The sequence below is a fragment of the Oncorhynchus clarkii genome, chromosome 23 (genome assembly GCF_045791955.1).
Source record: "Oncorhynchus clarkii lewisi isolate Uvic-CL-2024 chromosome 23, UVic_Ocla_1.0, whole genome shotgun sequence".
In the NCBI taxonomy this organism is placed as follows: Eukaryota; Metazoa; Chordata; class Actinopteri; order Salmoniformes; family Salmonidae; genus Oncorhynchus; species Oncorhynchus clarkii.
The window spans coordinates 58,489,682-58,506,629 of record NC_092169.1 but is presented as its reverse complement, the minus strand read 5'-3'; the positions used below and the strand labels follow the sequence as shown (position 1 = coordinate 58,506,629).

Here is a 16,948-nt window from a genome sequence, read left to right as displayed (position 1 = left end):
GATTATCAATTAGCCTTTTAAAATGATAAACTTGGATTAGCTAACACAACGTGCCATTGGAACACAGGAGTGATGGTTGCTGAAAATGGGCCTCTGTACGTCTATGTAGATATTCCATTCAGCTACAATAGTCATTTACAACATTAACAATGTCTACACTGTATTTCTGATCAATTTGATGTTATTTTAATGGACAAAAATGTGCTTTTCTTTCAAAACCAAGGACATTTCTAAGTGACCCCCAAACTTTTTGCACCATAGTGAAAATCACATCATTATGTGCTTAGTCGATATATTTTCATATTTAAAGTTCAATTCATTGGTCAACCATTAAACGCAAATACTAGTAAACTCATTTGGGAGAAGGATTAATTCAGAATGATACAGAATGATACAGTAACAGAAGATTACAGTTTTGTCTAGAATTGATATAATCACAAGTGTTGCATGATTAGTTGCCTCCTGACATTGTTTTGAGACCCTTTTACATATCATTCTGTACAGTTACCTTTAGAAAAGTCATAGATTAAGTAATAGTTTGCTATATAGGCCCGGTATCTATTTGATCAATATTAAAATCTATTTCCAGTTGCTTAGCCTAACGACGTCCATACTTGATGATCAAAGTGTTTTGTGTTAATTTCCACCCCCTTGTGGAGCGTCCTGTCCAGGCTGACTGTCACTGGGGGAAAATGGCCGCTCGACGTGATTCTATTCACCGACACTGAGAACTCTAAAGTACAGAAAACTCTACAGTCTGATCTGGAACTATTGAAACAAACACAACCTCAACACGGGGGAGTTTTTAAATGAATAATGTCTCGCTGGGTGCCTACGAAGAAGGAGAAGTACGGAGTTGGTGAGTCTAATAATCTTGCACGTTTTCTCTGTCTAGTCTCGCTGGGTAGCTTGTCGTTCCTACTCTGCATCCGAAGGCACAAGTTTGGGAATAATTGTAATTATTTTAGGATACAGCGCTGCTACGCCGAGATTCACACAATATTCCTAAAGGCCTGACTTGATTTCTTTGCAACACATTTGCCTGAATGTAGGAATGCAAAAGTTAGATAAAATCTTCTGCTATCAGCAACTGGTTTTGCCAACTGGTTTGCATAAAGGCAACGCGAGGAATCCCTGTCTTTGTGAGCGGACTGCGGTCAACACCGGGAATTGTCAGAGGCGCGCCTAGTTTGCAACACTGTTTCCTGTGGAGTCGGGGCCTGCCACATCGTGGACGGTACAGGACGCGGTTGTAACTTTGTACCGTTTATTGTTACTTGGTTCAACATACGAGCTAAAGTTACTGGTGAACAGAATGGAGTTAGTGTAATTGTGATGCCTCATATGTTTTCAATGTGTTTGGTTTGGAATAGTGCAGGCTACTCTTTCCCCGTCTCTAAGTCCTTTATGTGATTTATTCAAAGTAGATCTGGCAACAGGAGCCCTCAGGGCTGCTGTTTTCTGTTTGAGTTCAGTTTTTGAAATGTGGACACAACTCAAACTGGATACATTTATAGCGCGTCTTGAAGTTGAATAGCTCCGTGTTGATTGACACATGATCTCCTTGGGCGGTATGACCGGGGGTTTGGCCGCCCGCTGTCGGACGTCCTGTCCTGTCTCACCATCAGGCCAGTAACTGAGTTAGGTTTTGGCCTGGCTGGAGTCATTCATTGTAGTGGCCATATTCACTCTCACTCTGGTGTATTGGTAATAATTAGGTATAACACATTGTTATTCTCCAAGTACATTTAACCCGGAATTTGATTTGGTGAAGAGGTGCTGCCAGCAATATACACTGTACAAACAGAATACAGTAACGTTGTTGTTATGCCTAGGCTACATAAGCTAGTACAGGCTACATAAGCTGGTACAGGCTACATAAACTGATACAGGCTACATAAACTGGTATAGGCTACATAAGCTGGTACAGGCTACATAAGCTGGTACAGGCTACATAAACTGGTACAGGCTACATAAGCTGGTACAGGCTACATAAGCTGGTACAGGCTACATAAGCTGGTACAGGCTACATAAGCTGGTACAGGCTACATAAACTGATACAGGCTACATAAACTGATACAGGCTACATAAACTGATACAGGCTACATAAGCTGGTACAGGCTACATAAGCTGGTACAGGCTACATAAGCTGGTACAGGCTACATAAGCTGGTACAGGCTACATAAGCTGGTACAGGCTACATAAGCTGGTACAGGCTACATAAGCTGGTACAGGCTACATAAGCTGGTACAGGCTACATAAGCTGGTACAGGCTACATAAGCTGGTACAGGCTACATAAGCTAGTGCAGGCTACATAAGCTAGTACAGGCTACATTAGCTAGTGCAGGCTACATAAGCTAGTGCAGGCTACATAAGCTAGTACAGACTACATAAACTAGTACAGACTACATAAACTAGTACAGACTACATTAGCTAGTGCAGGCTACATAAGCTAGTACAGGCTACATAAGCTAGTACAGACTACATAAACTAGTACAGACTACTGTTAGTAGTCTAAACTCTTGGTCATTGCATAGTGATTCAGTAAATATACTACACTGTAGTTAAGACTTTGTTTCAACTGAACTTTAAGAAAATAGTTCCAAATATTGATAACACTCAACAAGGCCTTCTGATGAGTCAGGGAGATCAGAGAAGACTCAACAAGGTCTTCTGATGAGTCAGGGAGATCAGAGAAGACTCAACAAGGCCTTCTGATGAGTCAGGGAGATCAGAGAAGACTCAACAAGGCCTTCTGATGAGTCAGTGAGATCAGAGAAGACTCAACAAGGCCTTCTGATGAGTCAGGGAGATCAGAGAAGACTCAACAAGGCCTTCTGATGAGTCAGTGAGATCAGAGAAGACTCAACAAGGCCTTCTGATGAGTCAGTGAGATCAGAGAAGACTCAACAAGGCCTTCTGATGAGTCAGTGAGATCAGAGAAGACTCAACAAGGCCTTCTGTAGAGTCAGGGAGATCAGCGAAGACTTAGGGCCCTATAAAATCGGCATTGCGGGAAAATGCAGACGGAATCAAGGAATCCAGATGTTAAACACTAAATTCACCCATATATAATATGTTTTATTGAACTTAGTTGGAAATCAAAAGTGAAACTTCTATTTAGTCGAATAAGCCTCACTTAGAATATCTTTTGTAATTTTACGTTGAATGAATTCAAGACTTTCTCATTGACCTCCATTCAAAACCACTTGGTCTGTTTCACGCTTTATTCTCTGACCGACAGGGGAGGAGTCGGCCCTCTTGCTTCACCTCTGCCTCTCTGGTCTGGTTGGTTTAAAGGAGCAGACATACCGAAACATACTATAAATTACTGATTTACCATCCGTGTACAATTCAACAGTGACGTGTGGGTTTTGGTTCTCACCTTACATTACAGTGGCCCCTATCCACAGGGTTTTGGTTCTCACCTTACATTACTGTGGCCCCTATCCACAGGAACACTTCTACAGTAATGAGACCAGTGTCATGTGCGTTTTGGTTCTCACCTTACATTACAGTGGCCCCTATCCACAGGGTTTTGGTTCTCACCTTACATTACTGTGGCCCCTATCCACAGGAACACTTGTACAGTAATGAGACCAGTGTCATGTGAATTACAGGGCCCGTTGTCGCTGTCGGCTGTGTGTCTCACCCTTTATCAAGGTTCCCCATTATTATAGTCTCAGGTAGATTGAGGAAGTGGGGAGGGAGATGGTTTAACCATGAATGGCTGTCGTCAGTACAGTAAAACACTGCTTCCCATATAGAGTTGCCTTGTGTCTGCTGTTATAGAACGTTTAGTTCCCTTCCTGTAGGAGGGACTTGAGCTCACTGTGTCCCTTCCTGTAGGAGGGACTTGAGCTCACTGTGTCCCTTCCTGTAGGAGGGACTTGAGCTCACTGTGTCCCTTCCTGTAGGAGGGACTTGAGCTCACTGTGTCCCTTCCTGTAGGAGGGACTTGAGCTCACTGTGTCCCTTCCTGTAGGAGGGACTTGAGCTCACTGTGTCCCTTCCTGTAGGAGGGACTTGAGCTCACTGTGTCCCTTCCTGTAGGGAGGACTTGAGCTCACTGTGTCCCTTCCTGTAGGAGGGACTTGAGCTCACTGTGTCCCTTCCTGCAGGAGGGACTTGACCTCACTGTGTCCCTTCCTGTAGGAGGGACTTGAGCTCACTGTGTCCTTTCCTGTAGGAGGGACGTGAGCTCACTGTGTCCCTTCCTGTAGGAGGGACTTGAGCTCACTGTGTCCCTTCCTGTAGGAGGGACTTGAGCTCACTGTGTCCCTTCCTGTAGGAGGGACTTGAGCTCACTGTGTCCCTTCCTGCAGGGAGGATGTGACCTCAGCGTGTCCCTTCCTGCAGAGGAGGATGTGACCTCAGCGTGTCCCTTCCTGCAGGGATGATCTGACCTCAGCGTGTCCCTTCCTGCAGGGAGGATGTGACCTCACCGTGTCCCTTCCTGCAGGGAGGATGTGACCTCACCGTGTCCCTTCCTGCAGGGAGGATGTGACCTCACCGTGTCCCTTCCTGCAGGGAGGATGTGACCTCAGCGTGTCCCTTCCTGCAGGGAGGACGTGACCTCAGCGTGTCCCTTCCTGCAGGGAGGATGTGACCTCACCGTGTCCCTTCCTGCAGGGAGGATGTGACCTCACCGTGTCCCTTCCTGCAGGGAGGATGTGACCTCACCGTGTTCCTTCCTGCAGGGAGGATGTGACCTCACCGTGTCCCTTCCTGCTGGGAGGACGTGACCTCAGCTCGTCCCTTCCTGCAGGGAGGACGTGACCTCAGCGCGTCCCTTCCTGCAGGGAGGACTTGTCCTCAGCAGGTCCCTTCCCTTGTTGCTCAGGGCAACCAAAGCTACAGTCTACCACCACCTGGTTTCCATGGCGTTGGGTTTCCTCTTGTCACAGCTTTGTCATTGCACTTTTAATACTCCACCGACTACTGTTCCTCACCGACAATTCAAACTCACTAGGTGGATGTCTTTTAATACTCCACCGGCTACTGTTCCTCACCGACAATTCAAACTGACTAGGTGGATGTCTTTTAATACTCCACCGACTACTGTTCCTCACCGACAATTCAAACTAACTAGGTGGATGTCTTTTAATACTCCACCGACTACTGTTCCTCACCGACAATTCAAACTCACTAGGTGGATGTCTTTTAATACTCCACCGACTACTGTTCCTCACCGACAATTCAAACTCACTAGGTGGATGTCTTTTAATACTCCACCGACTACTGTTCCTCACCGACAATTCAAACTAACTAGGTGGATGTCTTTTAATACTCCACCGACTACTGTTCCTCACCGACAATTCAAACTAACTAGGTGGATGTCTTTTAATACTCCACCGACTACTGTTCCTCACCGACAATTCAAACTAACTAGGTGGATGTCTTTTAATACTCCACCGACTACTGTTCCTCACCGACAATTCAAACTCACTAGGTGGATGTCTTTTAATACTCCACCGACTACTGTTCCTCACCGACAATTCAAACTGACTAGGTGGATGTCTTTTAATACTCCACCGACTACTGTTCCTCACCGACAATTCAAACTACTAGGTGGATGTCTTTAGGAGAGTTGCATTTCCTTGACTGAGACTGAGGAAACCTTTTAGTTTCTCTGCAGATATGTCAGTCGACTGACTTTATCTTGGATAAGAAACATCTTGGATAAGAAACATCTTGAATAAGAAACATCTTGAATAAGAAACATCTTGGATAAGAAACATCTGGGATAAGAAACATCTGGGATAAGAAACATCTGGGATAAGAAACATCTTGGATAAGAAACATCTGGGATAAGAAACATATTGGATAAGAAACATCTTGGATAAGAAACATCTGGGATAAGAAACATCTGGGATAAGAAACATCTGGGATAAAAGCTTTAGATGTTTAGTTTGTGTCGTGTGGAGATCTCATCCCTTTACTCTGAGAAATACACAGCGTCTGATCTCACAACAGACGGAGGCTGAAAACATCTTTATTTCCCCTCATACGGTCTCTTCATGTGGATCATCACTTACCTTGAGGCCAGAAGCTGAACTTCCTTGAATGCCTTGAATTCCACAGTAGAATGTTTTAGAATGTCCCTTCTGTTAATGCTGAGGAGCTCATCGACCAATCAGAGACGCACAGTCACAATCTCTCCTTCAGGATCTCCTTCTAACATTACACTGCGCAGGTTAACATGAACGGTGGCCCTTACCAACCAATGAGTCATATTTGTATCTCTTTCACAGTTTCAGAGGAGGGATGGATGAATGTCCGGCTCTGACCTGCTTTTTTTGTTCGCAAAGAATAACGACGTGTGAACCAATCTAATGATCAAAGAGTTGAACGTTCATTCAAATAAATGTTTTGCCGACCCCGAGTTAATTCCACGACACACTTCCTTTTGTTCTTAGAACGTCAACAAACCCTGCAGGAGATCAGATGGAATCGGAGGTAGTAGTTTTAAATACAGCTTTCTTTCTCAAGGCTAGAGGGGGGAGGGGGGTCATTGTTTTCCTGCATGACGTTTCCTCGTCCATCATGTGATGAATTATTTTGAAATCCCCTTTTGATGATCATACAGGAAGTGTTGTAAAAAATACTCTCTGATTCTTTAAAAGTCTAGAAAGGAGATGCAGATGGAGAGGACAGGAATCCTGTTGAGAAACAGTGATACTCTGTGGTTCAACATGTCTGGAGAAATGGTATATGAGCTACACACATCCCTACAGAACAGTACACACATCCCTACAGAACAGTACACACATCCCTACAGAACAGTACACACATCCCTACAGAACAGTACACACATCCCTACAGAACAGTACACACATCCCCACAGAACAGTACACACATCCCTACAGAACAGTACACACATCCCTACAGAACAGTACTACACTGTTACACACATCCCTACAGAACAGTACACACATCCCTACAGAACAGATCTACACTGTTACACACATCCCCACAGAACAGTACACACATCCCTACAGAACAGTACACACATCCCTACAGAACAGTACACACATCCCTACAGAACAGTACTACACTGTTACACACATCCCTACAGAACAGTACACACATCCCTACAGAACAGATCTACACTGTTACACACATCCCCACAGAACAGTACACACATTCCTACAGAACAGTACACACATCCCTACAGAACAGTTCTACACTGTTACACACATCCCTACAGAACAGTTCTACACTGTTACACACATCCCTACAGAACAGTTCACACATCCCTACAGAACAGTACACACATCCCTACAGAACAGTACACACATCCCTACAGAACAGTTCTACACTGTTACACACTGTTACACACATCCCTTCAGAACAGTACACACATCCCTACAGAACAGTACACACATCCCTACAGAACAGTACACACATCCCTACAGAACAGTTCTACCCTGTTACACACATCCCTACAGAACAGTTCTACACTGTTACACACATCCCTACAGAACAGTACACACATCCCTACAGAACAGTTCTACCCTGTTACACACATCCCTACAGAACAGTTCTACCCTGTTACACACATCCCTACAGAACAGTTCTACACTGTTACACACATCCCTACAGAACAGTACACACATCCCTACAGAACCGTACTACACTGTTATACACATCCCTACAGAGCAGTACACACATCCCTACAGAACAGTTCTACACTGTTACACACATCCCTACAGAACAGTACTACACTGTTACACACATCCCTACAGAACAGTACACACATCCCTACAGAACAGTTCTACACTGTTACACACGTCCCTACAGAACAGTTCTACCCTGTTACACACATCCCTACAGAACAGTTCTACACTGTTACACACATCCCTACAGAACAGTTCTACACTGTTACACACATCCCTACAGAACAGTTCTACACTGTTACACACATCCCTACAGAACAGTACTACACTGTTACACACATCCCTACAGAACAGTTCTACACTGTTACACACATCCCTACAGAACAGTTCTACAATGTTACACACATCCCTACAGAACAGTACACACATCCCTACAGAACAGTACACACATCCCTACAGAACAGTTCTACCCTGTTACACACATCCCTACAGAACAGTTCCACCCTGTTACACACATCCCTACAGAACAGTACACACATCCCTACAGAACAGTACACACATCCCTACAGAACTGTACACACATCCCTACAGAACAGTTCTACACTGTTACACACATCCCTACAGAACAGTTCTACACTGTTACACACTGTTACACACATCCCTACAGAACAGTACACACATCCCTACAGAACAGTACACACATCCCTACAGAACAGTACACACATCCCTACAGAACAGTACACACATCCCTACAGAACAGTTCTACACTGTTACACACTGTTACACACATCCCTACAGAACAGTTCACACATCCCTACAGAACAGTTCTACACTGTTACACACTGTTACACACATCCCTACAGAACAGTTCTACCCTGTTACACACATCCCTACAGAACAGTTCTACACTGTTACACACATCCCTACAGAACAGTACACACATCCCTACAGAACCGTTCTACCCTGTTACACACATCCCTACAGAACAGTTCTACCCTGTTACACACATCCCTACAGAACAGTTCTACACTATTACACACATCCCTACAGAACAGTACACACATCCCTACAGAACAGTACTACACTGTTACACACATCCCTACAGAACAGTACACACATCCCTACAGAACAGTTATACACTGTTACACACATCCCTACAGAACAGTACTACAATGTTACACACATCCCTACAGAACAGTACACACATCCCTACAGAACAGTTCTACACTGTTACACACGTCCCTACAGAACAGTTCTACCCTGTTGCACACATCCCTACAGAACAGTACACACATCCCTACAGAACAGTTCTACCCTGTTACACACATCCCTACAGAACAGTACACACATCCCTACAGAACAGTACTACACTGTTACACACATCCCTACAGAACAGTACACACATCCCTACAGAACAGTTCTACACTGTTACACACATCCCTACAGAACAGTACTACACTGTTACACACATCCCTACAGAACAGTACACACATCCCTACAGAACAGTTCTACCCTGTTACACACATCCCTATAGAACAGTTCTACCCTGTTACACACATCCCTACAGAACAGTACACACATCCCTACAGAACAGTACACACATCCCTACAGAACAGTTCTACCCTGTTACACACATCCCTACAGAACAGTTCCACCCTGTTACACACATCCCTACAGAACAGTTCTACCCTGCTACACACATCCCTACAGAACAGTTCTACACTGTCCAACTCTGTTCCTCTGTGTAGTTCTACACTGTCCAGGACAACTCTGTTCCTCTGTGTAGTTCTACACTGTCCAGCAGCAGGACAACTCTGATCCTCTGTGTAGTTCTACACTGTCCAGCGCCAGGACAACTCTGTTCCTCTGTGTAGTTCTACACTGTCCAGCAGCAGGACAACTCTGTTCCTCTGTGTAGTTCTACACTGTCCTGCAGCAGGACAACTCTGTTCCTCTGTGTAGTTCTACACTGGCCAGCGATAGGACAACTCTGTTCCTCTGTGTAGTTCTACACTGTCCAACTCTGTTCCTCTGTGTAGTTCTACACTGTCCAGCGGCAGGACAACTCTGTTCCTCTGTGTAGTTCTACACTGTCCAGGACAACTCTGTTCCTCTGTGTAGTTCTACACTGTCCAGGACAACTCTGTTCCTCTGTGTAGTTCTACACTGTCCAGGACAACTCTGTTCCTCTGTGTAGTTCTACGCTGTCCAGGACAACTCTGTTCCTCTGTGTAGTTCTACACTGTCCAGGACAACTGTGTTCCTCTGTGTAGTTCTACACTGTCCAGGACAACTCTGTTCCTCTGTGTAGTTCTACACTGTCCAGGACAACTCTGTTCCTCTGTGTAGTTCTACGCTGTCCAGGACAACTCTGTTCCTCTGTGTAGTTCTACACTGTCCAGGACAACTCTGTTTCTCTGTGTAGTTCTACGCTGGCCAGCGGCAGGACAACTCTGTTCCTCTGCGTAGTTCTACACTGGCCAGCGGCAGGACAACTCTGTTCCTCTGTGTAGTTCTACGCTGGCCAGCGGCAGGACAACTCTGTTCCTCTGTGTAGTTCTACGCTGTCCTGCAGCAGGACAACTCTGTTCCTCTGTGTAGTTCTACACTGTCCTGCGGCAGGACAACTCTGTTCCTCTGCGTAGTTCTACGCTGGCCAGCGGCAGGACAACTCTGTTCCTCTGTGTAGTTCTACGCTGGCCAGCGGCAGGACAACTCTGTTCCTCTGTGTAGTTCTACACTGGCCAGCGGCAGGACAACTCTGTTCCTCTGTGTAGTTCTACACTGTCCTGCGGCAGGACAACTCTGTTCCTCTGCGTAGTTCTACGCTGGCCAGCGGCAGGACAACTCTGTTCCTCTGTGTAGTTCTACGCTGGCCTGCAGCAGGACAACTCTGTTCAACAGAAACAAATCGGTAATAAAACATAAACTTTACGTTCATTTGGGTCCCTGAAATGACCTGTATAAACCCTGTGTATTGTTCTTCAGTAACAGCTACAGTTCTGTTATCAAATGGTCACTGGACCGTTAGACCCCAGAGTGGCGCAGCCATCTAAGACACTGCATCTAGGTGCCAGAGGTGTCACTACAGACCCTGGTTCGATTCCAGGCTGTATCACATGTGCCAGAAGTGTCACTACAGACCCTGGTTCGATTCCAGGCTGTATCACAGGTGCCAGAAGTGTCACTACAGACCCTGGTTCGATTCCAGGCTGTATCACAGCTGTCTAAGGAACTGCATCTAGGTGCCAGAGGTGTCACTACAGACCCTGGTTCGATTCCAGGCTGTATCACAGCCGTCTAAGGAACTGCATCTTGGTGCCAGAAGTGTCACTACAGACCCTGGTTCGATTCCAGGTTGTATCACAGCTGTCTAAGGAACTGCATCTAGGTGCCAGAGGTGTCACTACAGACCCTGGTTCGATTCCAGGCTGTATCACAGCTGTCTAAGGAACTGCATCTAGGTGCCAGAGGTGTCACTACAGACCCTGGTTCGATTCCAGGCTGTATCACAGCTGTCTAAGGAACTGCTTCTAGGTGCCAGAAGTGTCTCTACAGACCCTGGTTCGATTCACAGCTGTCTAAGGAACTGCTTCTAGGTGCCAGAAGTGTCACTACAGACCCTGGTTCGATTCACAGCTGTCTCAGGAACTGCATCTAGGTGCCAGAAGTGTCACTACAGACCCTGGTTCGATTCCGCCTTAGGGCGGCACACAATTGTCCCAGCGCCATCTAGGTTTGGTCCGGGTAGGCCGTCTTTATAAATAAATAAATCTAAATAAAGTTGTGTGTGTGATCTTGAGGAAGCTGTGTTTGTGTTAGTCAGGCTGTTGAGTGCAGCCTTGGCTCCTCTTATCTTCAGACCTTGGCACAACAGATCACTAAATAAAACAACTTCCAACAACTAACAGCCTACTAACCAACATTCATAACACTCGTTTAGATGTGGTCTGTCCTGAGGAGTCTGGTTTGAGTTTGTCAGACAAATCAATAACTCCTTAACTATACTAATTACACACTTCATCAGTCTAACTAGACATGTAGGTAATGGTGAGGAGGGAGGCTGTTTGTCCTCCTGACTCTCAGCTGTAGTCCTGTAATGTAGTGGTGAGGAGGGAGGTTGTTTGTCCTCCTGACTCTCAGCTGTAGTCCTGTAATGTAGTGGTGAGGAGGGAGGTTGTTTGTCTTCCTGACTCTCAGCTGTAGTCCTGTAATGTAGTGGTGAGGAGGGAGGTTGTTTGTCCTCCTGACTCTCAGCTGTAGTCCTGTAATGTAGTGGTGAGGAGGGAGGCTGTTTGTCCTCCTGACTCTCAGCTGTAGTCCTGTAATGTAGTGGTGAGGAGGGAGGCTGTTTGTCCTCCTGACTCTCAGCTGTAGTCCTGTAATGTTGTGGTGAGGAGGGAGGCTGTTTGTCTCCTCTCAGCTGTAGTCCTGTAATGTTGTGGTGAGGAGGGAGGCTGTTTGTCTCCTCTCAGCTGTAGTCCTGTAATGTTACCAGAATCAGCCAGAGAAGGAAATGCCACTTCCTGTAGTTGGTGTGGTTCCTTCCCCCATGTGGGACCTCTCCAGCTGCACTTACAGTTCTAGAGTCCCCCGTTCTAGTTCTAGAGTCTCCAGTTCTAGAGTCCCCCGTTCCAGTTCTAGAGTCTCCAATTCCAGTTCTAGAGTCCCCCGTTCCAGTTCTAGAGTCCCCCGTTCCAGTTCTAGAGTCCCCCGTTCCAGTTCTAGAGTCCCCCGTTCCAGTTCTAGAGTCTCCAATTCCAGTTCTAGAGTCTCCAATTCCAGTTCTAGAGTCCCCCGTTCCAGTTCTAGAGTCCCCCGTTCCAGTTCTAGAGTCCCCCGTTCCAGTTCTAGAGTCCCCCGTTCCAGTTCTAGAGTCCCCCGTTCCAGTTCTAGAGTCCCCCGTTCCAGTTCTAGAGTCTCCAGTTCTAGAGTCCCCCGTTCCAGTTCTAGAGTCTCCAATTCCAGTTCTAGAGTCTCCAATTCCAGTTCTAGAGTCCCCCGTTCCAGTTCTAGAGTCCCCCGTTCCAGTTCTAGAGTCCCCCGTTCCAGTTCTAGAGTCTCCAGTTCCAGTTCTAGAGTCTCCAGTTCTAGAGTCCCCCGTTCCAGTTCTAGAGTCCCCCGTTCCAGTTCTAGAGTCCCCCGTTCCAGTTCTAGAGTCCCCCGTTCCAGTTCTAGAGTCCCCCGTTCCAGTTCTAGTCTCCAGTTCTAGAGTCTCCAGTTCTAGAGTCTCCAGTTCTAGTCTCCAGTTCTAGAGTATCCAGTTCTAGAGTCCCCCGTTCCAGTTCTAGAGTCTCCAGTTCTAGAGTCCCCCGTTCCAGTTCTAGTCTCCAGTTCTAGAGTCTCCAGTTCTAGTCTCCAGTTCTAGTCTCCAGTTCTAGGGTCTCCAGTTCTAGAGTCCCCCGTTCCAGTTCTAGAGTCTCCAGTTCTAGAGTCCCCCGTTCCAGTTCTAGAGTCTCCAGTTCTAGAGTCCCCCGTTCCAGTTCTAGAGTCTCCAGTTCTAGAGTCCCCCGTTCCAGTTCTAGAGTCTCCAGTTCTAGAGTCCCCCGTTCCAGTTCTAGAGTCTCCAGTTCTAGAGTCCCCCGTTCCAGTTCTAGAGTCTCCAGTTCTAGAGTCCCCCGTTCCAGTTCTAGAGTCTCCAGTTCTAGAGTCTCCAGTTCTAGATTCCCCCGTTCCAGTTCTAGAGTCTCCAGTTCTAGAGTCCCCCGTTCTGGTGTCCCAAATTGCTTCCTATCCCCTACATACCACCCTACTTTTGATTAAATCCCTCTGGGACCTGGTCAGAAGTAGTGACTATATAGTGTGTAGTATATAGTGTGTAGTGTGTATATAGTGTGTAGTATATCGTGTGTAGTATATAGTGTGTAGTATATCGTGTGTAGTATATAGTGTGTAGTTTGCTCCTCTCACAACTACAGTGTGACGCGATGCAATGGAGACCTGGAAACTACATATATATATATATACTAACTTTAACTAAACAGTAGTTGTCTCCCGCCCAGCCCCTCTGCCCAGCCCCCCCTCTGCCCAGCCCCCCCCCCCCCCCCAATCACACAGGCTGTTTACATGTAGTGTTTAAACCCCTGGGCTCAATAACACAGACTGTTTACATGTAGTGTTTAAACCCTTGGGCTCAATCACACAGGCTGTTTTACATGTAGTGTTTAAACCCCTGGGCCCAATCACACAGACTGTTTACATGTAGTGTTTAAACCCCTGGGCTCAATCACACAGGCTGTTTTACATGTAGTGTTTAAACCCCTGGGCTCAATCACACAGGCTGTTTTACATGTAGTGTTTAAACCCCTGGGCTCAATCACACAGGCTGTTTTACATGTAGTGTTTAAACCCCTGGGCTCAATCACACAGACTGTTTTACATGTAGTGTTTAAACCCCTGGGCTCAATCACACAGGCTGTTTTACATGTAGTGTTTAAACCCCTGGGCTCAATCACACAGGCTGTTTTACATGTAGTGTTTAAACCCCTGGGCTCAATCACACAGGCTGTTTTACATGTAGTGTTTAAACCCCTGGGCTCAATCACACAGACTGCTTTCACACAGACTGCTTTCACACAGACTGATTTCACACAGAACACTATCAGAAATGGTCTGCTTGGCTCCTACATAAAGACAAGTCATCCGTATGGCAGCCTACTCTCAGAACACTATCAGAAATGGTCTGCTTGGCTTCTACATAAAGACAAGTCATCCGTATGGCAGCCTACTCTCAGAACACTATCAGAAATGGTCTGCTTGCTTCTTGTGGTTGAGGACGGTGAGAATGAAACCCTGGGTATCGTCACAGAGCAGAGGTGTACATATTTATCTACTGAACCAGACATCCTTCCTCTGGTCGGGTGGGACATAGACCCACCGCTATGTCGTCTTCCTCTGGTCGGGTGGGACATAGACCCACCGCTATGTCATCTTCCTCTGGTCGGGTGGGACATAGACCCACCGCTATGTCATCTTCCTCTGGTCGGGTGGGACATAGACCCACCGCTATGTCATCTTCCTCTGGTCGGGTGAGACATAGACCCACCGCTATGTCATCTTCCTCTGGTCGGGTGGGACATAGACCCACCGCTATGTCATCTTCCTCTGGTCGGGTGGGACATAGACTCACCGCTATGTCATCTTCCTCTGGTCGGGTGGGACATAGACCCACCGCTATGTCATCTTCCTCTGGTCGGGTGGGACATAGACCCACCGCTATGTCATCTTCCTCTGGTCGGGTGGGACATAGACCCACCGCTATGTCATCTTCCTCTGGTCGGGTGGGACATAGACCCACCGCTATGTCATCTTCCTCTGGTCGGGTGGGACATAGACCCACCGCTATGTCATCTTCCTCTGGTCGGGTGGGACATAGACCCACCGCTATGTCATCTTCCTCTGGTCGGGTGGGACATAGACTCACCGCTATGTCATCTTCCTCTGGTCGGGTGGGACATAGACCCACCGCTATGTCATCTTCCTCTGGTCGGGTGAGACATAGACCCACCGCTATGTCATCTTCCTCTGGTCGGGTGGGACATAGACTCACCGCTATGTCATCTTCCTCTGGTCGGGTGGGACATAGACCCACCGCTATGTCATCTTCCTCTGGTCGGGTGAGACATAGACCCACCGCTATGTCATCTTCCTCTGGTCGGGTGGGAAATAGACTCACCGCTATGTCATCTTCCTCTGGTCGGGTGGGACATAACATTGGGTCTATGCCATCTTCCTCTGGTCGGGTGGGACATAGACTCACCGCTATGTCATCTTCCTCTGGTCGGGTGAGACATAGACCCACCGCTATGTAATCTTCCTCTGGTCGGGTGGGACATAGACCCACCGCTATGTCATCTTCCTCTGGTCGGGTGGGACATAACATTGGGTCTATGTCATCTTCCTCTGGTCGGGTGGGACATAACTGTGTGTCTATGTCATTATACCAGTCGTTGTCCTCGTTGTCTCTTGGAATGCATGTCAGTCTTGGAATGCATGTCAGTTTTGGAATGCATGTCAGTCTTGGAATGCATGTCAGTCTTGGAATGCATGTCAGTCTTGGAATGCATGTCAGTCTTGGAATGCATGTCAGTCTTGGAATGCATGTCAGTCTTGGAATGCATGTCAGTCTTGGAATGCATGTCAGTCTTGGAATGCATGTCAGTCTTGGAATGCATGTCAGTCTTGGAATGCATGCCAGTCTGTCTTGGAATGCATGTCAGTCTTGGAATGCATATCAGTCTTAGAATGCATGTCAGTCTTGGAATGCGTAGCACAGTCTTAGAATGCATGTCAGTCTTAGAATGCATGTCAGTCTTAGAATGCATGTCAGTCTTAGAATGCATGTCAGTCTTGGAATGCGTAGCACAGTCTTAGAATGCATGTCAGTCTTAGAATGCATGTCAGTCTTGGAATGCATGTCAGTCTTGGAATGCATGTCAGTCTTGGAATGCATGTCAGTCTTGGAATGCATGTCAGTCTTAGAATGCATGTCAGTCTTGGAATGCATGTCAGTCTTGGAATGCATGTCAGTCTTGGAATGCATGTCAGTCTTGGAATGCATGTCAGTCTTGGAATGCATGTCAGTCTTAGAATGCATGTCAGTCTTGGAATGCATGTCAGTCTTGGAATGCGTAGCACAGTCTTGGAATGCGTAGCACAGTCTTAGAATGCATGTCAGTCTTGGAATGCATGTCAGTCTTAGAATGCATGTCAGTCTTAGAATGCATGTCAGTCTTGGAATGCATGTCAGTCTTGGAATGCATGTCAGTCTTAGAATGCATGTCAGTCTTAGAATGCATGTCAGTCTTAGAATGCATGTCAGTCTTGGAATGCATGTCAGTCTTGGATTGCATATCAGTCATAGAATGCAAATCACATATCAGGAAGGTGTTCCTAATGTTTTGTCCACTCAGTGTACATATAACAGTCAGAGCTTTTTCAATATTCACCTTTTACACAAAGTTGTGTCCTTTTTTTAAACTGAATGTTCACCTTCATAATGTCAACACCTGTTTGATAGTGTTCTGTCTATGTGATGAGTTCCTGTAGAGACTCTTCCATTAGGCGGAAGTAGACCTCTTGGGTCAGTGTCCTTCCTACCTGGACTGGTCTGCCTGACCTTTTCTAACCTTATCAAACTACGCTGTCAGTGAGGGCCTCATGCTGTGTCTGTGTGGGAGTATTGCCACACACACACACACACACACACACACACACACACACACAGTATAGGTTTTTACACTTCCGGCCCGCATGAAAATAGTACCACCAGCCCACACTACACACAGTGTGAAACACCTTCCTCTTTCTGGCCAGTCACTGCTGTTTA

At 46.5% G+C, this 16,948-nt stretch overlaps 1 protein-coding gene across 8 annotated transcripts in view; it reads left to right on the top strand.

Moving 5' to 3' along the window:
- The first annotated feature begins 674 nt into the window (after positions 1-674).
- The window catches only part of LOC139381119 (dedicator of cytokinesis 1), a 547,069-nt gene continuing 530,795 nt past the window's right edge, over positions 675-16,948 (top strand). For 7 of the 8 annotated variants that reach the window (XM_071124412.1, XM_071124414.1, XM_071124410.1 and 4 more), the window contains exon 1: positions 681-859. In XM_071124412.1, the coding sequence (XP_070980513.1) occupies positions 817-859 (43 nt within the window). In that variant the 5' untranslated portion in view covers positions 681-816. Of the gene's footprint in view, positions 860-16,948 lie in introns of all 8 variants that reach the window. The other variant, XM_071124416.1, reaches the window with a different exon arrangement.